The 18603-nt window shown below is 48.0% G+C and overlaps 1 protein-coding gene across 1 annotated transcript in view; it reads right to left on the reverse strand.

The window, feature by feature from the left end:
- LOC146202354 (protocadherin Fat 3-like) overlaps positions 1-18603 on the reverse strand; it is a 148120-nt gene that overhangs the window by 64639 nt on the left and 64878 nt on the right. The window contains exons 9-11 of the mRNA XM_084588125.1: positions 11933-12106; positions 11198-11332; positions 618-788 (exon numbers count right to left, since the gene is read on the reverse strand). Coding sequence (XP_084444251.1) covers positions 618-788; positions 11198-11332; positions 11933-12106 — 480 coding nt within the window. The remainder of the gene's footprint in view (positions 1-617; positions 789-11197; positions 11333-11932; positions 12107-18603) is intronic.

Consider the following 18603-nt stretch of genomic DNA (forward strand, 5'->3'; position numbering starts at 1 on the left):
GCGGCTTTGGGGATACTTTCATTGTTTTACGAGGAATGACAGGCGATTTAGTGCGCGACATTGTGCTGTGCGTGATACTATACAATAGCAGCGCATATAGCTTTCTGTTGACGCGGCTTTACTCCGAATGTCTTCTCCTATCCTCCTTTCTTTTTATGTTTGCGTTCTAACGCTCACGAACGATCTGGTGAGAAAGCATTCTGTCGGCTCAGACCGGCACTCTGTGTCAGGTATTTAGATTTCCAGCGCGCAAAGCATAGCTTTGAGAACACTAGCCATCTCGTAAACATCATGCCTGCATACCAGAGTACACGGAAGCTCACGCTAGCCAGCAGCTTCCCTTTTAGAAGCATTGAAGAGACGAGAACTCGTGTATCGGTGGAAACGTACCAGCTCGTGGATTTGTAAACGTGATATCCGGCATAAACTTGCATCCTGTTAACAAACGATCTATATAAGAAGCTCCGTAGGCGCCTAGCAGCCGTCGCCACTGTTTTGATGATGGCTCAGCGGTGAGGAAAGTACCCGGTATTGGAGTCCTAGCAAGCTAAGAGTTTTAAACTGCTTCGAGCGGAAAAGAATAGTTTGCCTAAGTTAAAGCGCGCGAACACACTCACCGATCCGATGACGGTCGCTGGCGGGTCTGTTTCTGTGACGCTGAACACGTAGACGCCCTCGGGCAGGAACTGCGGGTTGTTGTCGTTGGCATCCAGAAGAGAGACTTCCACGATGGTGGTGCTCGCTTTGGCATCCGGGTTTACGTTAGGCTTGCGCTCCAGTGCCAGAACCTGCGAGTACAGAGTACAGGCTTCGGCTTACCAGAAGCGAATACACCTTACTCCGCCCTGGTCTCGCGCAATGACCTGAAGGAGCTTACAACCACGACCCAGACACGGATCGTGGGGAAAGGGAACCGTGGCTTCAGACAGGACGAGAGACGAGATCTGGACAGGACGAGCGGTTCCGTCCACACCTCGTCTCTCGTCCTGTCCTGAAGACGTGGCTCCTTTCCCCCGCAGCCACGTTGGACCAACTGGCCCCAAAACTTTTCCTTGTTGGTCCAAATACGGGCCTCGACTGTAGCGTTGTGGAGGCCTTTGTGTATACCATTTTCGAGCGTCCCACACATCAAATGTGAAAGATCTGCGAGTTTCAAAAGCAAAAATGGATTTTATTTTTATGTGCACGTTAAGTTTTCTTGCTCATAGGGTATGTGAAGCTTATTGATCTTTTTATAGCTTTCTTATTCTGACCTTGATATTCTGTCCACCAGGCTACAAAAACCGCACAAAAGTATACTACAGAAAATGACACTATAAACGGGTAGCATGCGTCTAGTTGATGTGCTAAGTTCGACTTGTGTGTAGTAATAACACAGTGTTACGCGTGTTTAGCACAGCGTTTCAGCGTAAATGAAAAGGAAACGCGTCGAAAGTTGCTTGTCGTATTCATCCATTAGACTTTGGATATAAAATTCACTGAAGTCGTTGCGGAGGCAACTTCCGGTCGGCCTCCTCCGGTGATTAATGCCGCTTCGTTCAAAGCGCTCATCATCACTGCGAACCATTACTCGGAAAGGGGACGTCCTATTACGTCTTCCAGGATGCGTTGCTGGAATTGATGGGTCCTTATTTTGGCACCCCTGCGTCACCACGCCTGCAGCGCGACCGACCTGCTGCTACGGCGCGGTGGATCCAGAGACGCGTTGAGCGGGTGAGGGAGAATGCGCTTTAAGTGCCAATTTCCTAGACTGGAAAGGTCTGGGAACGAGTCCTCTGTCGGCGCTGGCAGCGCTGAACTGCGTCTTTGCCGTAATGAGCGGAAGCGTTTACTCGGGCCGAAAAGCTGTCGCATGAACTAGCTCGCGCATCGCCCTCTCATCTTGCTCACGATGTCCTAAGGGCCTCTGAGCTGAATTTTCACGGTGAAGGCTCGATTATGTCACGAAACGAGGAGCGGGCTTCCCGCGTCTTCGGCGCGGCGCAACAGCTCTTCATCGCTGTGGCGGGTGCTGTAAAGGAAGTCACTTGGGCCACTCGTTCCTTTCGTCTACCCGTCATCGCCTCTGTAGCCGCTAACACTTTCGGCTTCTTTAGCCTCCTCCTCTTGCTCCTCCTTGTCCATTTGATCTCCGCCTTTCCCCTCCACTTTTCAAGCTGCCTCGCTGCCCCATCTTTGTCAAACAATGGACAGTCGCTCCTTGAAGGTTGTTAAGGCTAGATGAATCGGGACTCTTCCGCTGCGCACATTCCCCGTCCACTAAACGAGTTGCACACCTGAAGAGAGTCGCACGACATCGTTTGGCCGCTTCTGTCCGTGGTGGTCAAGCCGGAAGCTGTCTTCATCCCACGTGGAGCATCGCTGTCGTGACGCGAGAGTGCTGTCTGACCTACATTTGCCGCTCCATTTTACTTAAGCCTTGACGTCCAGCCGATGAACCGCGAGTTGGACGTCGGCGGCTATTATACATACTAGATATGCATGCAACGGTGTCTCTAAATGGGCCATTTTCTTCAAGGAAGTGCCGCAAGTGACTGAGCAGGGCGTTCTGTATCACGTGTGCATGAACCTCACTACATTTGATTAGAAAGGACGATTTCCCTAGCCTTGCTTGCTGCATAGCTACCGCGTTCAGCGAATTCTGTTAACGTTAATTTTTATCCGTAGCGGCCTGCGCAGCGCTAGACCTCTTGAAAGTCTATTTAGGGCTAGTGCTATGCCATAAAGCGCCATGTTTAAACTGAAGGATCCATTTTAAGCGGCAGCTGAAAGCCAGTTTATCATAGTTTACGTACCCTTCATTGGCGCGGGAAGCTGACTGTACCCGGTGCAAAAAAAAAAAAAAAAAAAAAAAAAAAATCCAGCTAATGCGTACTCTATCAGAGGGCGTAAACAGATGAATGAAGTAGCCGAAAATTTGAAAATTACGCTGATAGCATGACTACGGCCTCAACCTCAAGAGGTAATAAACTCTCTGGTATCGCTTTATATATAACCACAATTCTCAAAAAGGATTAAGACCGCTCGGATTAAATTCGGCTGCACAAATCGCGCTATGCGACTGAAAACAAAGTATTGCACTTCCTCAGGCTTAAAAAAAAATCAATTTAAAGCAATGCTATTATTCCTTCGACCTTTCCATAATACCTGCTTTTACCATTCTCTCACCTTACCACCGCCCCGAAAAGGAAGCTGCAAAACCAACACAAGAGCGACAGCATTCAGATGGCTGTACCGCTCGCCGGTGTGTTACGAGTATTAACAGGATAATTTTATAAAGTGCCCTCAGGGAGTTATGGGTATTTTGGGAGGCATCTTAAAGTGTACCGAGAGGTTGCTGTGAAAGTGCACGCGTATTTTGCAGTTGTTGTCATCTCTTTACGCTACGCCGAGTGCTGGGACCTGAGCATGTAGAGTGGATAATTCGTCGATGACTGGCTGACACCGCAGGCTCGTGAAGTACGGTGACTGACTTGACGGTGAGAGAAAACTTGGGCTACGCCGTAGCGCCTTGTCCCAACTGTAACAGCCAGTGCGGTTTGTCGCCTCCAACACAAGGTCATTCTGCGAGGGGCTTCATTTCTGCTGTCGGAGGAAATTGCAAAGTCCCCCGTTAATTGGAGCTTCCGTCAGGTCATTAGGGGCCGAATTGACGAAGGCGTTTGAAGATGGGATCGCCTTTAGGGATTCGGCTCCCAGTTACGATGACGATAGCTTCCGCCCTCCAGAGCGTCCAACGTAATGACGCCTGCTGTCCAAGTATTAATTAAACACACTTACTTCAGTCCTCCTTGCTCAGTTTGCAATGAAAGTCGGGCGAACTATGAAGAATAATTAGCATAATTACATCACGACGCTGTTTCTGAAATAATACTTCCAAGGAGACATCATCATAGTCCATAGCTCCCAAGTCAACTACTGTTGTAAGGGAGAGAGCCCCTTTTAAGGCGAACATTTGCGTTTGAACAAGCCTTGCGCTCTACGTCGAGCCAAAGTTCCTCGGTGGCTCTGCACCACGTATCCATGGACGTACAACCGGAAAATTACAGCCCGAAGCGAGACATACGCGGAAAGAAACGAAGCAGGACAGGCGCGATATGTAGCTTCGCGCTGTAATTTTCCTGTCCTAAACATGCACAATCTAGTCCCAATCAATGTGAATGCCCAATAGCTCGGCATAGTAGGGCGCAGCGGCCTCGTCTCGTAATGTCGAAGCTACTCGCCGACAAAAATAAAAGATGTACTTGCAGCTTGTCATACGCTATAAACACTATAAACACTGAGCCCAAGCTCGGAAAAGCTCCTTCTTTTATCCTCGCCGCTCTGACGCGCTATATAAAAGGGCAGCGCGAACGAAGGGCCCCTTCGGACGCGTGCTGCGCTCTGTGCGCGGAAGCGTTTGGTTCGACCGCTCTGTGCAGGCGCGTGCATGATTTAGGCCACAGGCGCGCGAGCGAAGCCTGCCCGCGATTAACGTCACTTACTGGGGATCTCTGCTCGCGTAACGCGGGCCCGACGCTCGCATCTTTCATATTGCAGGAGCAACAAGCGCAGTGGGCCCTAATGAAAAATTGAATGGCCGTTCGAGATGGCACGGTAATAAAGTATATAGGCTAGAGGCCAATCAGAGGACGCATGGTAAACTCCCCTCTAATACACTTCAGTTGCCTGATGGCGTAGCGGACGGCAGAAGCCGGGTCGCCGATGTATGGGCACGCTCGACCGCACATTAGCGAATCATAGCTGGAGCACTGCATCGGGCACCATTCGTCATCGCAACCCAAACAATCCCGCGTTTTAGGGAACCCACAGCGGTTTCGTCGCTGGACACAATATGCATTCTTTTCCTTTCCTTCGTCTGAACCGAATAACAATGCTGCATTATTTTGCGAGCATCCTGGAAGTGCTTTCAGCGGAAAAAAATTCCAAGAGACTGCTATCTTTTAATGCGTCATGCATTGAAGGTGCACGTTTTGTTTTCTTATCGTAATGCATCTGAATAATCTCCAAACCTTCTGCCACCGCGAAGAGCTTATTGTATGACAGGAAGCGTGGTCCATTTTCTGTATTACTCTGTCTATATATTTTTTCTCATATTTTAGGTTGTTACCTCATACTTAGGGACGGTTCATAGTTAAACGCAATATAAAAGCCGCCAGCAGAATACCGAAAATGCGAGCGTTATCATTGTGTTGTCAGATGCGGGAAACGTGGTTTTGGGAATGGCCTCTTATACGTCTCAATGGTGTGTGGCGCACAGAGATATTGTGGACTTAGAGCTCGACATGCGTACAGTGCAAACGACTTCTGATGTGGTGGGCACTTTGTAGGTCAAGGTACAGCACAAAAATAGCTTTGTAGGTACAGCACAAAAGTAGCCCAGTGAAATTCTTAATCGAAGACGTGCCTCAACCGTCGATGCATGTTTAGGGGATATTCCTTAAGGTGGCCCTGGTCAGGGGTTAGAACGCGGGATCAACTTTTCTTCAACTAAGAAGGTTCTGTTACTTTGGAGTCGTATGGATGCGCTTGGGTGAATGCTAACGAGCCAACCCGCCCGTATTAAAATGAGGGCAGGGCTGCCCAGTCAAAAAAATACTACAGAACCGTGTCAAAATAACAAAAAACAAATTCCGTAGTTCTGACGTTGAACGCCAAAATTTATGTCATAAACGTCAGAAATTCCTTCAGTACTCACCCCTAGTAACCTTTATATAGTCTGTAGCTCTGCACTACTTTTCTCTTGTAACTGCAGAAAATTGTGATGTTAATACAGAAAGTAACTTTGTCGCAACATGTTAACTGTCAAAAACCACACAGAAATTCTGTTGGGACATTATTTTTTCTGTAGCTTTTTCCCCTGAGTGCATGTGTTCCAGTGAAATCGAGGACAACTCCATCTAATCACTGCCCTCAGGAAAACTTGATTCTCTTACTTCTTGAGAGAGAGAGAGAGAGAGAGAGAGAGAGAGAGAGAGAGAGAGAGAGAGAGAGAGAGAGAGAGAGAGAGAGAGAGAGAGAGAGGGGCTTCACTTTCACACAGCATTAAGCGCCGAGTATGTCTCGGGACAGGGTCACCAAAGCCAACTGGCCGGTTCGACGTGTTGACGAATGCAGTGTACTTGCGAAATCGGCCGGTGATGGCGAAATCTGTACTTATATATATATATATATATATATATATATATATATATATATATATATATATATATATATATATATATATATATATATATATATAAATAGTCTTTTCCAGCTCATAAAAATGTTCGGCGACTGCGATCTCTTTAACGTTACAGCCCATCGATACAGGCCGTGAGAGTTCGTTCAAGGAAGGGAATACTTGACGTCTAGCTACCACAAGAAAATAATGAAGGAAAAGGTGTACTTTTGGGCTTAAAGTCTAATTAATTTTCGTTTTCCCACATATTCTGCATTTTCAGAAACTGGAAACGTACGTTAGATTCAGAATGTCGCTAGGGAAACTTGAAGGCTATTTTCCTCCTTTTGCGGGAGGAGGAAATATAAATGTTAGTTCAAATGGAGACAAAAAGAGGACTACCACTTCTTTCTTCTTTTTTTTTTTCTTTTTCAGTTTTTGAGGTCTGCTCCGAGAATGTCGGGCTACAAAAACAAAGAAACTGGTTTGAAATGAGGAAGGTAATTTGGAAAGGATAAAAGCGAAATTATTTTCTTTTACAGAAGCAGGCTCGTATTATTCAACCTGCCTGCGCCTGTCATTCTAACAGATCGTTTAATTGGATCCTCCATACGCACCTTCGGCTATGTCTGTAGTGACATTTTAAAGATTTCAAGTGTATATGTTCTGTTTTCAGGTTCATTAAAGCGTGAACACTCGTGTAGCTATTTTATAATACGCGTTTACGGCTTCATAATATTTTAACCTCGCTCATTGAAGGCACGAACAAGAGGGTCAAGCTTACTGCGGTGCTCCACGCTCCAAGGCATGGGGTGTGGATGATTAAGAAGAGATGCATGTTTGTGCGTGTTCCTTTAATATGTCACCGAGAATCGCTTCAGTATTTTTCTGAACTCTGATATAGCCAGATTAAATTTACAGAGGGGAACTTATAAAGCCAATATGGCCATTCAATACGCCAGAAATGTGCCGTTGTACGTGCACGCACATTGTTTTTTTTTTTGTTTTGTTTTTTTGTCTAAATATTTTCTGTTCAATTAGCAATATCGGGAAAGCAAGCGCAACGAACTGCTTTGCTGAACACATACCCCCGGATTCCGATCGTAATATTCAGTACTACTATTATGTGCGGCTTGTGTTCAGAGCGAATACGGATTCCTGCTGTAGAACCTGCAATTCGCTTATTTACGTCCGGCGCCACGCATTTGACGTTACCCTCGGGGCGCTAGTGTAGCCATCGGGTAAGCTTCTCTCTGCTCGTAATGCGTCGAGGTTATGACTTGAAAATGGGAATTCGGCGTCAAAGGTCTGTTGTTCGACCCATTCTTTTACCGACGTGGCGCGCGCTAACAAGCAGACTCATCACTTGGAGCACTTCGACGCGCGAGCTTTTGTTTTCTGTCGCCTTTGAGGGAAACTTGTATCCGACTCCAGTGGCAGAGCCTTTTCCGGTGAAACGCGACGACTCATTATATTGCAGCCAGTCGCAGCGTTCATGTTCCCGCAGGCTTATTTGAGTGCGAGCAGCGAACGAGTTCGTCAAAGGTGCCTTACACAAGTCGAGAGAAGACGCGCCTGTACAAAACAGATGCTCTCGGAGCCCGCAGCGTGGCGCTCGGCGTGTCATGCTTATCTGCTAGGCTGCCATTACTCGGCCAACTGCTTTCTCACGGGACGTTGCTCACAGCTCGCATATACAGCCTACAGGCAACGATATGCGCCGCCCTCCTCAACGTTTGCTGATGCGCATGAGCTCGCCATGGCGCCTAGTTGAGAGCAGAAAGTGACGCGCTGTCGGCCTGGTCCGCACTGTTTGTTCACGCGCCAGCGCTCCATCTCATTTCGAGAAGTGAGCCCGGGCTGACATCCGCTATGGCCTGCGATATGTGTGCGTGCGTATGTACTCGTATATATATATATATATATATCCGTGTGTGTGTGTGTGTGTGTGTGTGTGTGTGTGTGTGTGTGTGTGTGTGTGTGTGTGTGTGTGTGTGTGTGTGTGTGTGTGTGTGTGTGTGTGTGTGTGTGTGTGTGTGTGTGTGTGTGTGTGTGTGTGTGTGTGTGTGTGTGTGTGTGTGTGTGTGTGTGTGTGTGTGTGTGTGTGTGTGTGTGTGTGTGTGTGTGTGTGTGTGTGTGTGTGTGTGTGTGTGTGTGTGTGTGTGTGTGTGTGTGTGTGTGTGTGTGTGTGTGTGTGTGTGTGAACGCCTCACAATTCCGCGCGCCGCATGATACGAGCAAAGAGCGCATGCATGCGTATATGCGGACGCGCATCTGTCAGAGTAGCTCCGTGGGTGCTTTGTCTGGACGCAACGAGTTCGTTGCTTGCGTGGTGTGGGCCAGGGAGATGAAAGATGAAAGTGTACGCTCTCCTTACGACGTACGCGGCAGCTGATGGAGAAGAGTCTTGGCTCTTTTCTTCCAGTTGAGAGGAGGGTCTCTCTTTCTCTCTCCATCTGTTCTTTTATTGTTTTTGCTCTTTTCAGCGCATGCAATCCTCATGAGCGTGCGCGTTCCCTCACCACAAGTGACCGACCGCTGGCAATGCATGGCGAACTTCTCCGAGGAACTGAAACTGTGGCACCGTCATACTTGACGCCCATTTGTTCCGTTTTAGCCCAGCCCATATTGCGCGCGCGCGCGATTCGTCCATTCCACGCGCGCTTTTGTTCTTCGTTTGCGACGGGCAAGCCTCTGCTTGCGTGCGTTCTTCGAGTTGACCGCTTTGATGCAGTCCGCAAAAAGCACCAGTGCGTGAACGCAGCGGACTCGTGCGCTAGGCGCGTGAGATGCGTCACCTCCGCGTTTCGCACGCGAGGAAAATATGAACCGAGATACTAAAGAAGGAAAGCGAAGAGATCGGAGAATGTTTATTCTGGCGAAAACAGAGAGCGGACAAGAGGGGGAGAAGGAGGGGGGGGGGGGGGGGGGGCTGTTTGCCCGAGTAGGACCGGAGACAATTTTTCAAGTCTTGGACCAAATGCAAAATAGCGCTGAGGAAGACGGACGAAAAATGGGAGCGGCATTTCTTACTCCCATCCTTCCCAGCATACTGTTGCTGTATTCTATTTGATCGTCTCTGCTTTCTTTTGATTTTTTTAGCTCATCTCTCTCTCTCCCTGTTCTGACAACAGAAGGCGAACTCATCGCGGGTGGGCCAATTTCTTTAACGCGTGAAAATTTCTGCAAGGGGACGACTCTTCAGTAGAGCCCCCGTGAAGAATACCGCACGCGCTTTGTCTATGCCACGAAGGCTCCTTGTCGAGCCTACCTCCCATCTTTTTCCTTCGCACTGAGTAAATGAGGAGGAGGGAGTGCGAAAATAATTATGGTTTTACTTTCCCGTTGCTTACTTTGCACAACAGTTCCTCTCCGTGCGTTTCTCTAGATGCTAACAACATTCGTAGAAGTGACATTAATCGATTTTTGTTTTTATTTCTTTCTGGAAACGCGACACAGAAATCTAGGAACAGAAACGAAAAAGACGCCTTCGGTTCTATTGTTTTTTTTTTTGCCCCTTGGACATCGCTGCAATCTTTATTATTCTTTCGTGTTGCTTCGTTTCTTCGTACTTGCTTCTTAAAAAGCGAACATTTCTATGCGTAGTAGCTCTGGCTGGCGTGTCATGCGATGACAAAAATGAAACAACTATGGGTGGAATGTGAAGCATCAAAGGCATGAAGCAAACATCCATGCTACTATCACAAGTCTGCAGACCGAATTCGCTCGCAACAATAGTCCCAAACGGGCAGGGCGAAACGGCTATACAAGTCGTGATGTTTCATATTGTGTAACCATGTGGTAGTCGTATAAGGGTCGTTTCCGCGAAACTTGTAGCCATCTTTCTGAGTTCCAAGTGAGGAGCGATCGTGATGCAATAATGTGGAATGGTGCGTCTTCCAGTTCGGAAAATGGTTCTTTTACAGCCGTGATTTGCCGTGATTTGGAGCGCGAGCCACAACTCCGCCGTCTGGCTAAAGCACGGCGTCACGTTCCCGTCTCCTTCTCGGAGGCAATAAGCGCAAGCTGAAAGCAGCAGCTACTAAGAGCCCGCATGCTTTACACAAGTCGTTATTAGCGTTATTTGTTCTTCCCCAGTTCTCGAAACTTAGAGGACAGCAGTGTTGAAAGCTAAGTATAAAGTGAGTGCAGTTTTGTGCAGCTTATTTTGAAACGATATATAAGCTACGGTATCTTTTTGCTCGGACGATAGTCGCAAAATTTAGCAAGTCACTAGTAAACAAGCGACAGGCACTATTGATTCTTCATTGACATATTTTTCACTCAATGCCTTACCAACAGTTGTTAACGTACAATAAACTGCGTATTTGTTTTGCGGGGTTTCTGTTCGACCACATTTAAAATTTATTCTTATTTTCCTCTTTTTCATCTTCATTAAGCCAATATTGGCAGCCACCGCCTAGCTTTCCTTTCCACACTCCCGAGTGCCGTTAAAATGTTGTTTGTATCACCGTCTATGCTATCTGCATCCGATTCCTGGCTTTCTCTGTTTTTTTTTTTTTATTTCTTTTTCATTCTATCTTATAGTCCCTGCCCCTCTAGCAGGCACCGTTCTCTCTGCACATCGGAACGAGGAAGGTTAACTATAGTAAACAACGAAAGAATGTTCCTTAGTTGCGGGCAGTGCAGTTTTCCACTACGAGAAATGATGGAAGAAACCTACAGACATATTGGCATGGCGCGAGCACGAGCACCACCGAGGCAGTGCTGCCCGTATATGTCATGCGCGCAGGCTTCTCGTATAAAATATGCAAGCTGACAAACGTACAGTCTTTGTCAAAAATATACGGCCCAAGGGTTTTGCTTCGAAGCCTCGTAACGAAGCTATTTACGCATCTGCAGGGCTCTAAATCTTTTAAACGAAAAATCTAGTCCTCACTCTTTACTATGGTTAACACCATATACCAGTATTGCTTCTAGTAGCCTAGTTAGAGTGCTTAGAAGCAAACCACTTGGGCTGTATATTTTTGACAAAGACTGACTGTACGTGCCCGCCAGTGAGAGCGACGGACTCACCCTCATGGTCAGCTTGTCAACCTTCTCCCGGTCGAGCTTGGACGGGTCACGAACTCGGATCCAGCCTTCCTTCTCGTCGATCGAAAAGCCGCCCGTTTCGTCGACCAAATGGTAGAGGAAGTCGGCGTTGTCACCCTGCGAAACAATTGTCTTGAAATAAGCAGTTGATCCACTAAAGCCGCCTTTCGTGCTTCAGGCGTGATCTTTAGACCCAATTCGGTTCCTCGTGAACCATGGTCAGGCGTACTAAGGTACTAGCAAACGCATGTTGCCATAACCTTAGTCGCCGACAGCAGTAAGCTTGAGGATATTGAACACATGCCACAATCAATATTTCATCCTGCACCTGTTGGTCACGCTTGATATTTCTATCAACGGAAGCAATCCGCCTTTTTCACAGGGCCGCTCTGCGCATGCGCGCCTCTCCCCTGGTCGAAAACAAACCACCAGCCCAAGCTGCACATGCGCAGTTCCTGGCCTCCGTGATCGACACAGCCGTAACTAATCTCGGAGGCCATGTGCAGGTTATATTCTTGACAGATGTATGCGACAGATGGCGGTAGCTGTCCAGAACACACACCGTCATTTCGCTGGACATTTTCCACCAGTAGCAGACGACTTTTCAACCACTCCCAGAGTGCGCCACATTTTGTGATGAAGGCGGATATAATGGCGCATTCCATTAGCGAGAAATTTCAACTCGGAAGAGACCGAGTGCAGACGTGGCCCACTCACCGAGTCCTTGTCGACGGCATGCACCTGGACAACGGTGAAGCCGGGCGGCAGATTCTCCATCACAGTGATGTTGTACATGTCGTAGTCGAAAACGGGGACGTTGTCGTTGATGTCGGTCACCAACACTTCGACCTTAGTCAGGGCGTAGCGCAGCGAGTTGTCCATCTGCGTCGCCTGCGGACAGGGGTAGAGAGACAAAGGAGGACGGGACAATTGACGGTGAGGTGGACTGCTTGCGTACACCGCTTCGCGTGGCACTGTGGAATTCATGAAACTCTGATATACAACGTTATGAAAAAGGCGCCAGGGCGGAACGAGTTCTTGAGGTCTAAACAGATTCGCTACAAACACATGAACTCGTTATGTTTTAAGAGACGAGCAAACACCTTATAGAGAAGGGGGGGAGGGGGGGGGGGGGAGGTAGAAAGAAATCCGAATAGCAGTACCAAGCGTTAACCCGTTTAATATGCCCTTGGCCTTTTTATGGCCTTGCTACCAGAGTGTTTGAGAGCATAATATCCCCCCCCCCCCCCCCCCCCCCACTCCCCTTCATTTTCTCTCATTCAGGTTTCGGTGAATTAAACTAACTACATTTATTGTTCGGTTACATTCGGTTCCGATTTTACAATGCCAAGCACTGCCTGCAACAGATGTTCACTGCACTCTGTGCTGCTGCAAATGTTAAACCTGGTTTTGCTAGTCAGCGCATCGCGATGTCAGAAAATTGGCCGCAATATTCCGCGAGAATATGGTTTGCCTGCACACGAACGACTCATGAGTGCCTTATACAAAGATAGCCGCAAAAAGCATTCAAAACAAAAAACGACGGTAGTGATACTACGCTAAGCCATCTGAAGCTTTACAATTAATAGTAATGCACTGCTGTTCATCACTAGTAAATCAAAACCATCTCACAAGACTCACTTTGCCTTGCCGAGCGCCGAAATAGTTGAAGCTCTCTGTGCTTCACATGCTGTGTTGCGCCCTAGGCACAGCAACGAAAACTGTAAACTAAAGTAACTGCATGCAAACGGTAGTTTTGCAGAAAAAAAAATAGTAATCGTGACAAGGACTTCCGAAACTGAAACAAATCTTCACAGACTGCTTAAAATAATGTTCAAATAACCAAAGGTATGTGATAAGAAACTTGGAGCCCGCTTCCGGAATTGAAGAAAGAAAATTAAAAAAGAATAGAATGCATAATAGGTAATAGGAGATCTCGCACAAGTTTTTCTTTTAATTTTTTTATTTCGACACATGCCGGTCAGATTTTTCTGGAGATTGCCGCGCGAACTGCCAATGGCAGCAACGCAGCTACCAGCATCCCGTGGTGTGAGTTGTGACTAGTGGGATGCCAAGGTGACCCTTAAACGACATCTTCCGCTCATCGCAGGAGCTCATGCATGCTACAGGCTGTTACGTATGGGCTTTGGCTGAGTAATATAGGCAAGTACTATTAGTATCTTGGTCTGGGCTAGTTGGTTCATAACTATCACGAAATAAACAAATTTTTCTTTGCATGTGCCTGTCTTTGTCATTTAATTCTTCCTGCTTGTGTAGGTGTTTTGTGGTGCATTGGAAGCACGGTTTGGTCATATGTTTTTCTTTGTTTTTTTTTTTGTTTTTTTAATGTCACCCGTCTGTCTTTGCTTCATCGGTTAATGGTTTTAGCTGTTTAGCCGTGATGTTTGACGTTGGTTACTGTTTTTCTTTTTTTTTTTTTTTTAGCATTTGACTGGCTATCTGCCTTACAATGATGCTGTCTTTACTTTTTAAATATGTTTTAAATTTTAGCAATTGACTGGCCTGAAAGTGTTGTTTTAGACACATTACACGCACCATTTTTTTTTTTTTTTTCATTTAAATGTCAGATTGTCATGTCTATGATTGTCGTCACCCGTGTCTATTTTTTTCTTTTTTTACGTTACGTCTCTGGTCCTGATTTTGGGGGCAGATGCAGTTTCTTTCACACCGTGCGTTGTCGCCTATCTGATGTTGTATGTGTATTGATATTGTATCCCCATCAGTAAAGTGTAGTGATATTCTATCTGATTAAAGTATTCACTTTGCAGGAGGTGATTGTACCTTCGTGGTCCTTTGTAGCAGATATAAAAACGTGCTTCGGCTGCACATGCAATAAAGTTGGTAGTCAGCGCCAGTCCCGTCTTGTACGTGTCTTCTTCCTGTGTCCTGTTTCTTCGCGCTGTTTTTATTTCGTGATATGCAATTAAGTATACTGCAAGCGTGTTTCTCCTTCAATTTTACGCTATTGCGCTGGTACAGTATTCATAACGGCGGTCACGTAGTTTCAGCAGTTCCATCGGAGAGAAAGCCTTTATGATCGGACGACTTAAAACTCGGACGGAGGAGATAATAAAAAAAGAATTGGCAATTTCGTTTCACAAAATGTTTACTCTATGCATATACTTCCATCAGTATCATATGCACCATTACCTGTCCTGCTCAAATATTATTCGAAACTCTCCGAAAGTCTTTGTTTTGTTTTTTTTTCAGGAAAGACATATCACACACGCACACAAATAAATGCAATAGAGGCAGCGGGGTCATCGCGACGGCAGCATTCAGCTAAGTAGTCGCGAAATGCAATGACACGATGGACGCGCTAAAGTTGGCTCTTCCCTGGCTCAAAAGTAGCCGCGACCGTTTAACTTTATTTTGCTTTGCACCTTTCTCCCTTCCCGCCTGTATCTCTCCCTTGCTGCTTGCGATCATGCAAAGCATCGAATCAACACGCGTGCTCGAGCGACACGAGAGGAAAGACGCTAATCAGCCATGCAGGTGCGAGTCACGGCCGGACGGGCGCACATATGTCGGAAAGCGCGGACTATAGCGTCGCGCCCAAACGAGAGCGGAAAGAGGCAGACAATTACCCGGGAATAAAAGTACACTCGAAAGAGGGATACACCTGAAGCGAAGAGGAAAAGGGCGTCTCCTGCCAGAAGCAATGAAAAGAACGAAGGTGTTATAAAACTAGGGACAACACTCCGAATGGCGAGGGTGGTGAGGGCAAAGAGAGACAGGGGTGCGATATTTACTCAGCTTACGGGCCCTCGCCGCCCTAATTAAATTTTCTTACTAACTGCTCTTACAACACCAGTAAAACACGGTGCATGGTGGCGGAGGAAAGGGCATCCGATCGTAAGCTTCGAATCCAGCTTCCACCGTGCGTGCGCTCCGTTTGGTTATTTCGCTCAAGTCAGGGGCAAACTTGCGCGATAGGAAGGCGTAAAGTTTGGAATAAGCTCGCAGGATTGTCAGGCAATAGTTAGATATCTACATGCACACATGTAATGTAGACAGAGGGTTTTTGCTACTTGCGCAGTCACTGAGAGGGCACCGAGAGGGTAGAAGAAAAGGAACACACGGCGCTGCACAAAGAAAGAGCGACATCCGCGCGAAAAGCCCGGCACTGGCACAGGACAGGGACAGGCCGGAGAAGGCTCGGGCTGCTGCCTCCCAGTGGCGCGAGCAAATATGAGACGCCTGTCGCGTGCTCGAGCAAAATTGGAAGACGGCCTTACGCCTCTCTCCGCACCCGCTTGTCGCCCCTCCGCTCGCACAGGGGGCCTGTCAACGAGCTCGCAGATGAGAATACGAAGAATGGGGAGAAGAAAGAAAAGCCAGGCCGAACGTACAAACTTGTCCGCGCGCCAGTTGCGCGGACGAACGGCGCTCGTGTAGCAAAAGCAATGGAGCGAAGATTGGGAGCGAGGACCGGACCGGTTGCCAGGCCCGAAGGCTTGTCACATCGACGCGCCGCAGCGAAGGAGACACGCGGAAAGCTCGGGAGACGGAGGGGGTTTGCTAATTTCGCTGCTGTTGCGTGGCTGTTTCGGACGGTGTCAAAAGCGAGAGTCGGAAAAAGGAAGAAAAAAAAAAGATTAGTCTAGAATCGCTGGCATCGCTAAACTTTCTCGAGGGGAAACTTTTATTGGACCCTAATTAACGTGACTTTTTTTTTTCTCTCTCTCTCGCTCTTGAAGTTGATCGCGTCAGAGCTTACCTATGTGAGCGTATCGTACTCACGTGCGTATAGCGTTTCACAAGCTTCGCGGAGATGAGCCGAGTGAGGCACCACAGAAAGCCGCAGAGACAGGGTATGACGCAAGGCGCTCGCGTAGTGCGAGCGAAAGCTCAATATGGTTCACGTAAGATTAACAGGCGCAAGTACGCAATACCCTCGGACACGCACTCGTCTCTAGAAGCGTTTTACAGCCCCATGAAGTGTTGAGGCTGGGGTCGCAGTTTGCAGCAGGGGGCTTTGCTGCCAGCGTAACTGCCCCTTGCAAGCGTGTTACTTCCGCTCTTGAAAAAATAAAATGCTTCAAGCGTGAGCCTCTGTTCTGACAAGGCGATTATTTTAGATTGTAAAAGGTGGTAGTGATAAACGCATGCGTCTCTTCCCACTGTAGTCTCTTGCCTCTAAATAAGAACAAGCGATTGCTCCATTTTGGCCCCAGTTCTTCACCCTCGTGTTGCGAAAGTATTCTACGCAAGCCAGTCACTGAAAAGAAAGCTACACCAAGAAGCGCGCAGCACGTAAAAGAAATTGCAGCAAAGAAGCGAGCTGTTGATAGTCCGATAAATGCTACTCTCTGTTCAGGCCTCTGAGCACGCCGACACAGCGCGAATTACATTTAGTACGACTGCGTGCTGCTACACTTTTACTGCTTAATGTTGCTGTCAAGAGAACTACCAGCTGCTTACTAATGCAAAAGAGCCCCCACGCCCTTTTGTTATGGTTGTCGAAGTCACGTTTCGAAAACAATTACTAGGCGGGAAAAAAAAAGCCATCTACATAACAAGGAACGCAACTATCTCGCTTAGCGCACGATTACGCTCTTTCTGTGACAATCCGAGCCTATACCGAGCTCGACTTCCCTCCTGATGCATTCTTGTATCCCGCATTTGTACTCCAAACACTACTGAATTCAGGTTGGAAAATGGGGAACGTAAGCCCTCCTTCGCTGCATGAACGAGCTGAGGACGCTGAGGGGAAGAGATTCGATCGCCTCACCGTTGAGCCCACGGATGCATCAAGGCCCGCCTTGAGAAAGCGCATCGCTTCCCCGAGACCGAAGCAGACCGCGATGCTGTCGACGGTTTACTCCCTTCATCGTTCCCTCAGTCGGGTGGAGTTAGGACATTTCGTGCACAAGTTAGTGCGGCTGGAGGAACAAACCGCGCGATACCGCGCGAACAACTGCGGCGCATGCAGCGGCCATTTCTGTCAGCTCGTCATCCCTGCCAGCTCGTGTAATAATTCCTCGCAAGCGCGGGCCAGACAGATGTAAGGCTGCATGCCGCAGGCTGCGTTCCGAGCGCAGCTCCTGTAATGCCGTTTATTTGCTTGTTTTGTTCTGGGGTGTGGACTTTTCTGCGAAGCCGAAGCCATTTTGTCCAGTTATCAGACGAAGCGGGCGCGCTAACCCTAGTTGCCGAGCTGCCTATTGCCCCTCGCTGCGTGTTTGCCTATTCGCTGGCCTTATTTTGTTCGTCGTTCTTTCGTTCGCGTAGGCCTCCTCCGCAACGGCAACGCAGTTCATCCAAGGCTGCTGTATTTTACATTCTCTCTGCTGCTGTATCCCTTAGCTTCGATTCGGGTGGCGCGATCCACAGATTGTCATGGATATAGGTTGCTCGAGTGCACGTCGCGAGGTGCGTAGGTTCGTGCATACTGCAGCCGGCTTCGTTACTGCACGCGGTCTTTAGACAAACAGGGGATAAGCCACGTAGAAAACAGGCAGGACGTGAAGCCCAATTATATTTATATTTTCTTCCGCCGTAGGCACCTTGCGTGCGCAACGGCGGGGAAGCAAAGGCGGAAAGGCGGAGAGATCTGTCCGGCGGCGCACGAAGTCACAGTATACGAGAGGAATGCAACCAATCCTTCCTGGCGCAGTCGCAAGCGTTCGAATGCGCTGATCGAGTTGCGTGGCGTGGGCAATCTGCACAAATTAAGCTCTACCAGTAGCTTTCGGCGCTATTATAAACGGCGTACAAAGGCAACGGAGAGTAGGCGAAAAAAAAAAAAAACGATAGCCGAACGTTTCAAAAGCAAGGATTGCAGGTAGAGTAAAGCACACTCCTAATTCTATGCACAAACTAGGGCAGAGGAGGAGAGCCTCTGTTCTTTGGCACAAGCGGACTAGTTTTCTTCTCCATGTCCCATTGCGCTGACAATGAACACATTCTCCGTGCTTCTATCTACTACTGATTACGATGAGATGTGTTCCAATATGCCATCAAGGCTGAACGAAGGCTGCGACCCAAAAGAGGAAAAAAAAAAAAAAGAACTATCACTGGCTTCACTGAAAACATTACACGAAAACTGCCACCATTCGTGAACACATTCCTTTCGAACGCCACACTCGCCCACGAATCGAAGGCGAGGAGCGAGCACGAGTGAGACGAAAGCGAGTGATATGAAACGCAGGAGCCTGAAAGAATCTGTTTTTATTACCGAAGCGAGAGGCGGACCTTTCTATTTACGTACCATTCCCAATTATTTTCCGCCAAAAGGGAGACCCGTGAGCTTGAGATGCCCGTCCCGGAGACCGCGGGACTAGCGACGCCGCGGCCGTGATCCCGTCGTCTCTTCGCTCCTGTCAGTTCGGCTTTCCCGACACGAGGCTCCTCGAAGCGGCGGA

Source organism: Amblyomma maculatum, chromosome 1 (assembly GCF_055883805.1).
Source record: "Amblyomma maculatum isolate TAMU_Amacu chromosome 1, ASM5588380v1, whole genome shotgun sequence".
In the NCBI taxonomy this organism is placed as follows: Eukaryota; Metazoa; Arthropoda; class Arachnida; order Ixodida; family Ixodidae; genus Amblyomma; species Amblyomma maculatum.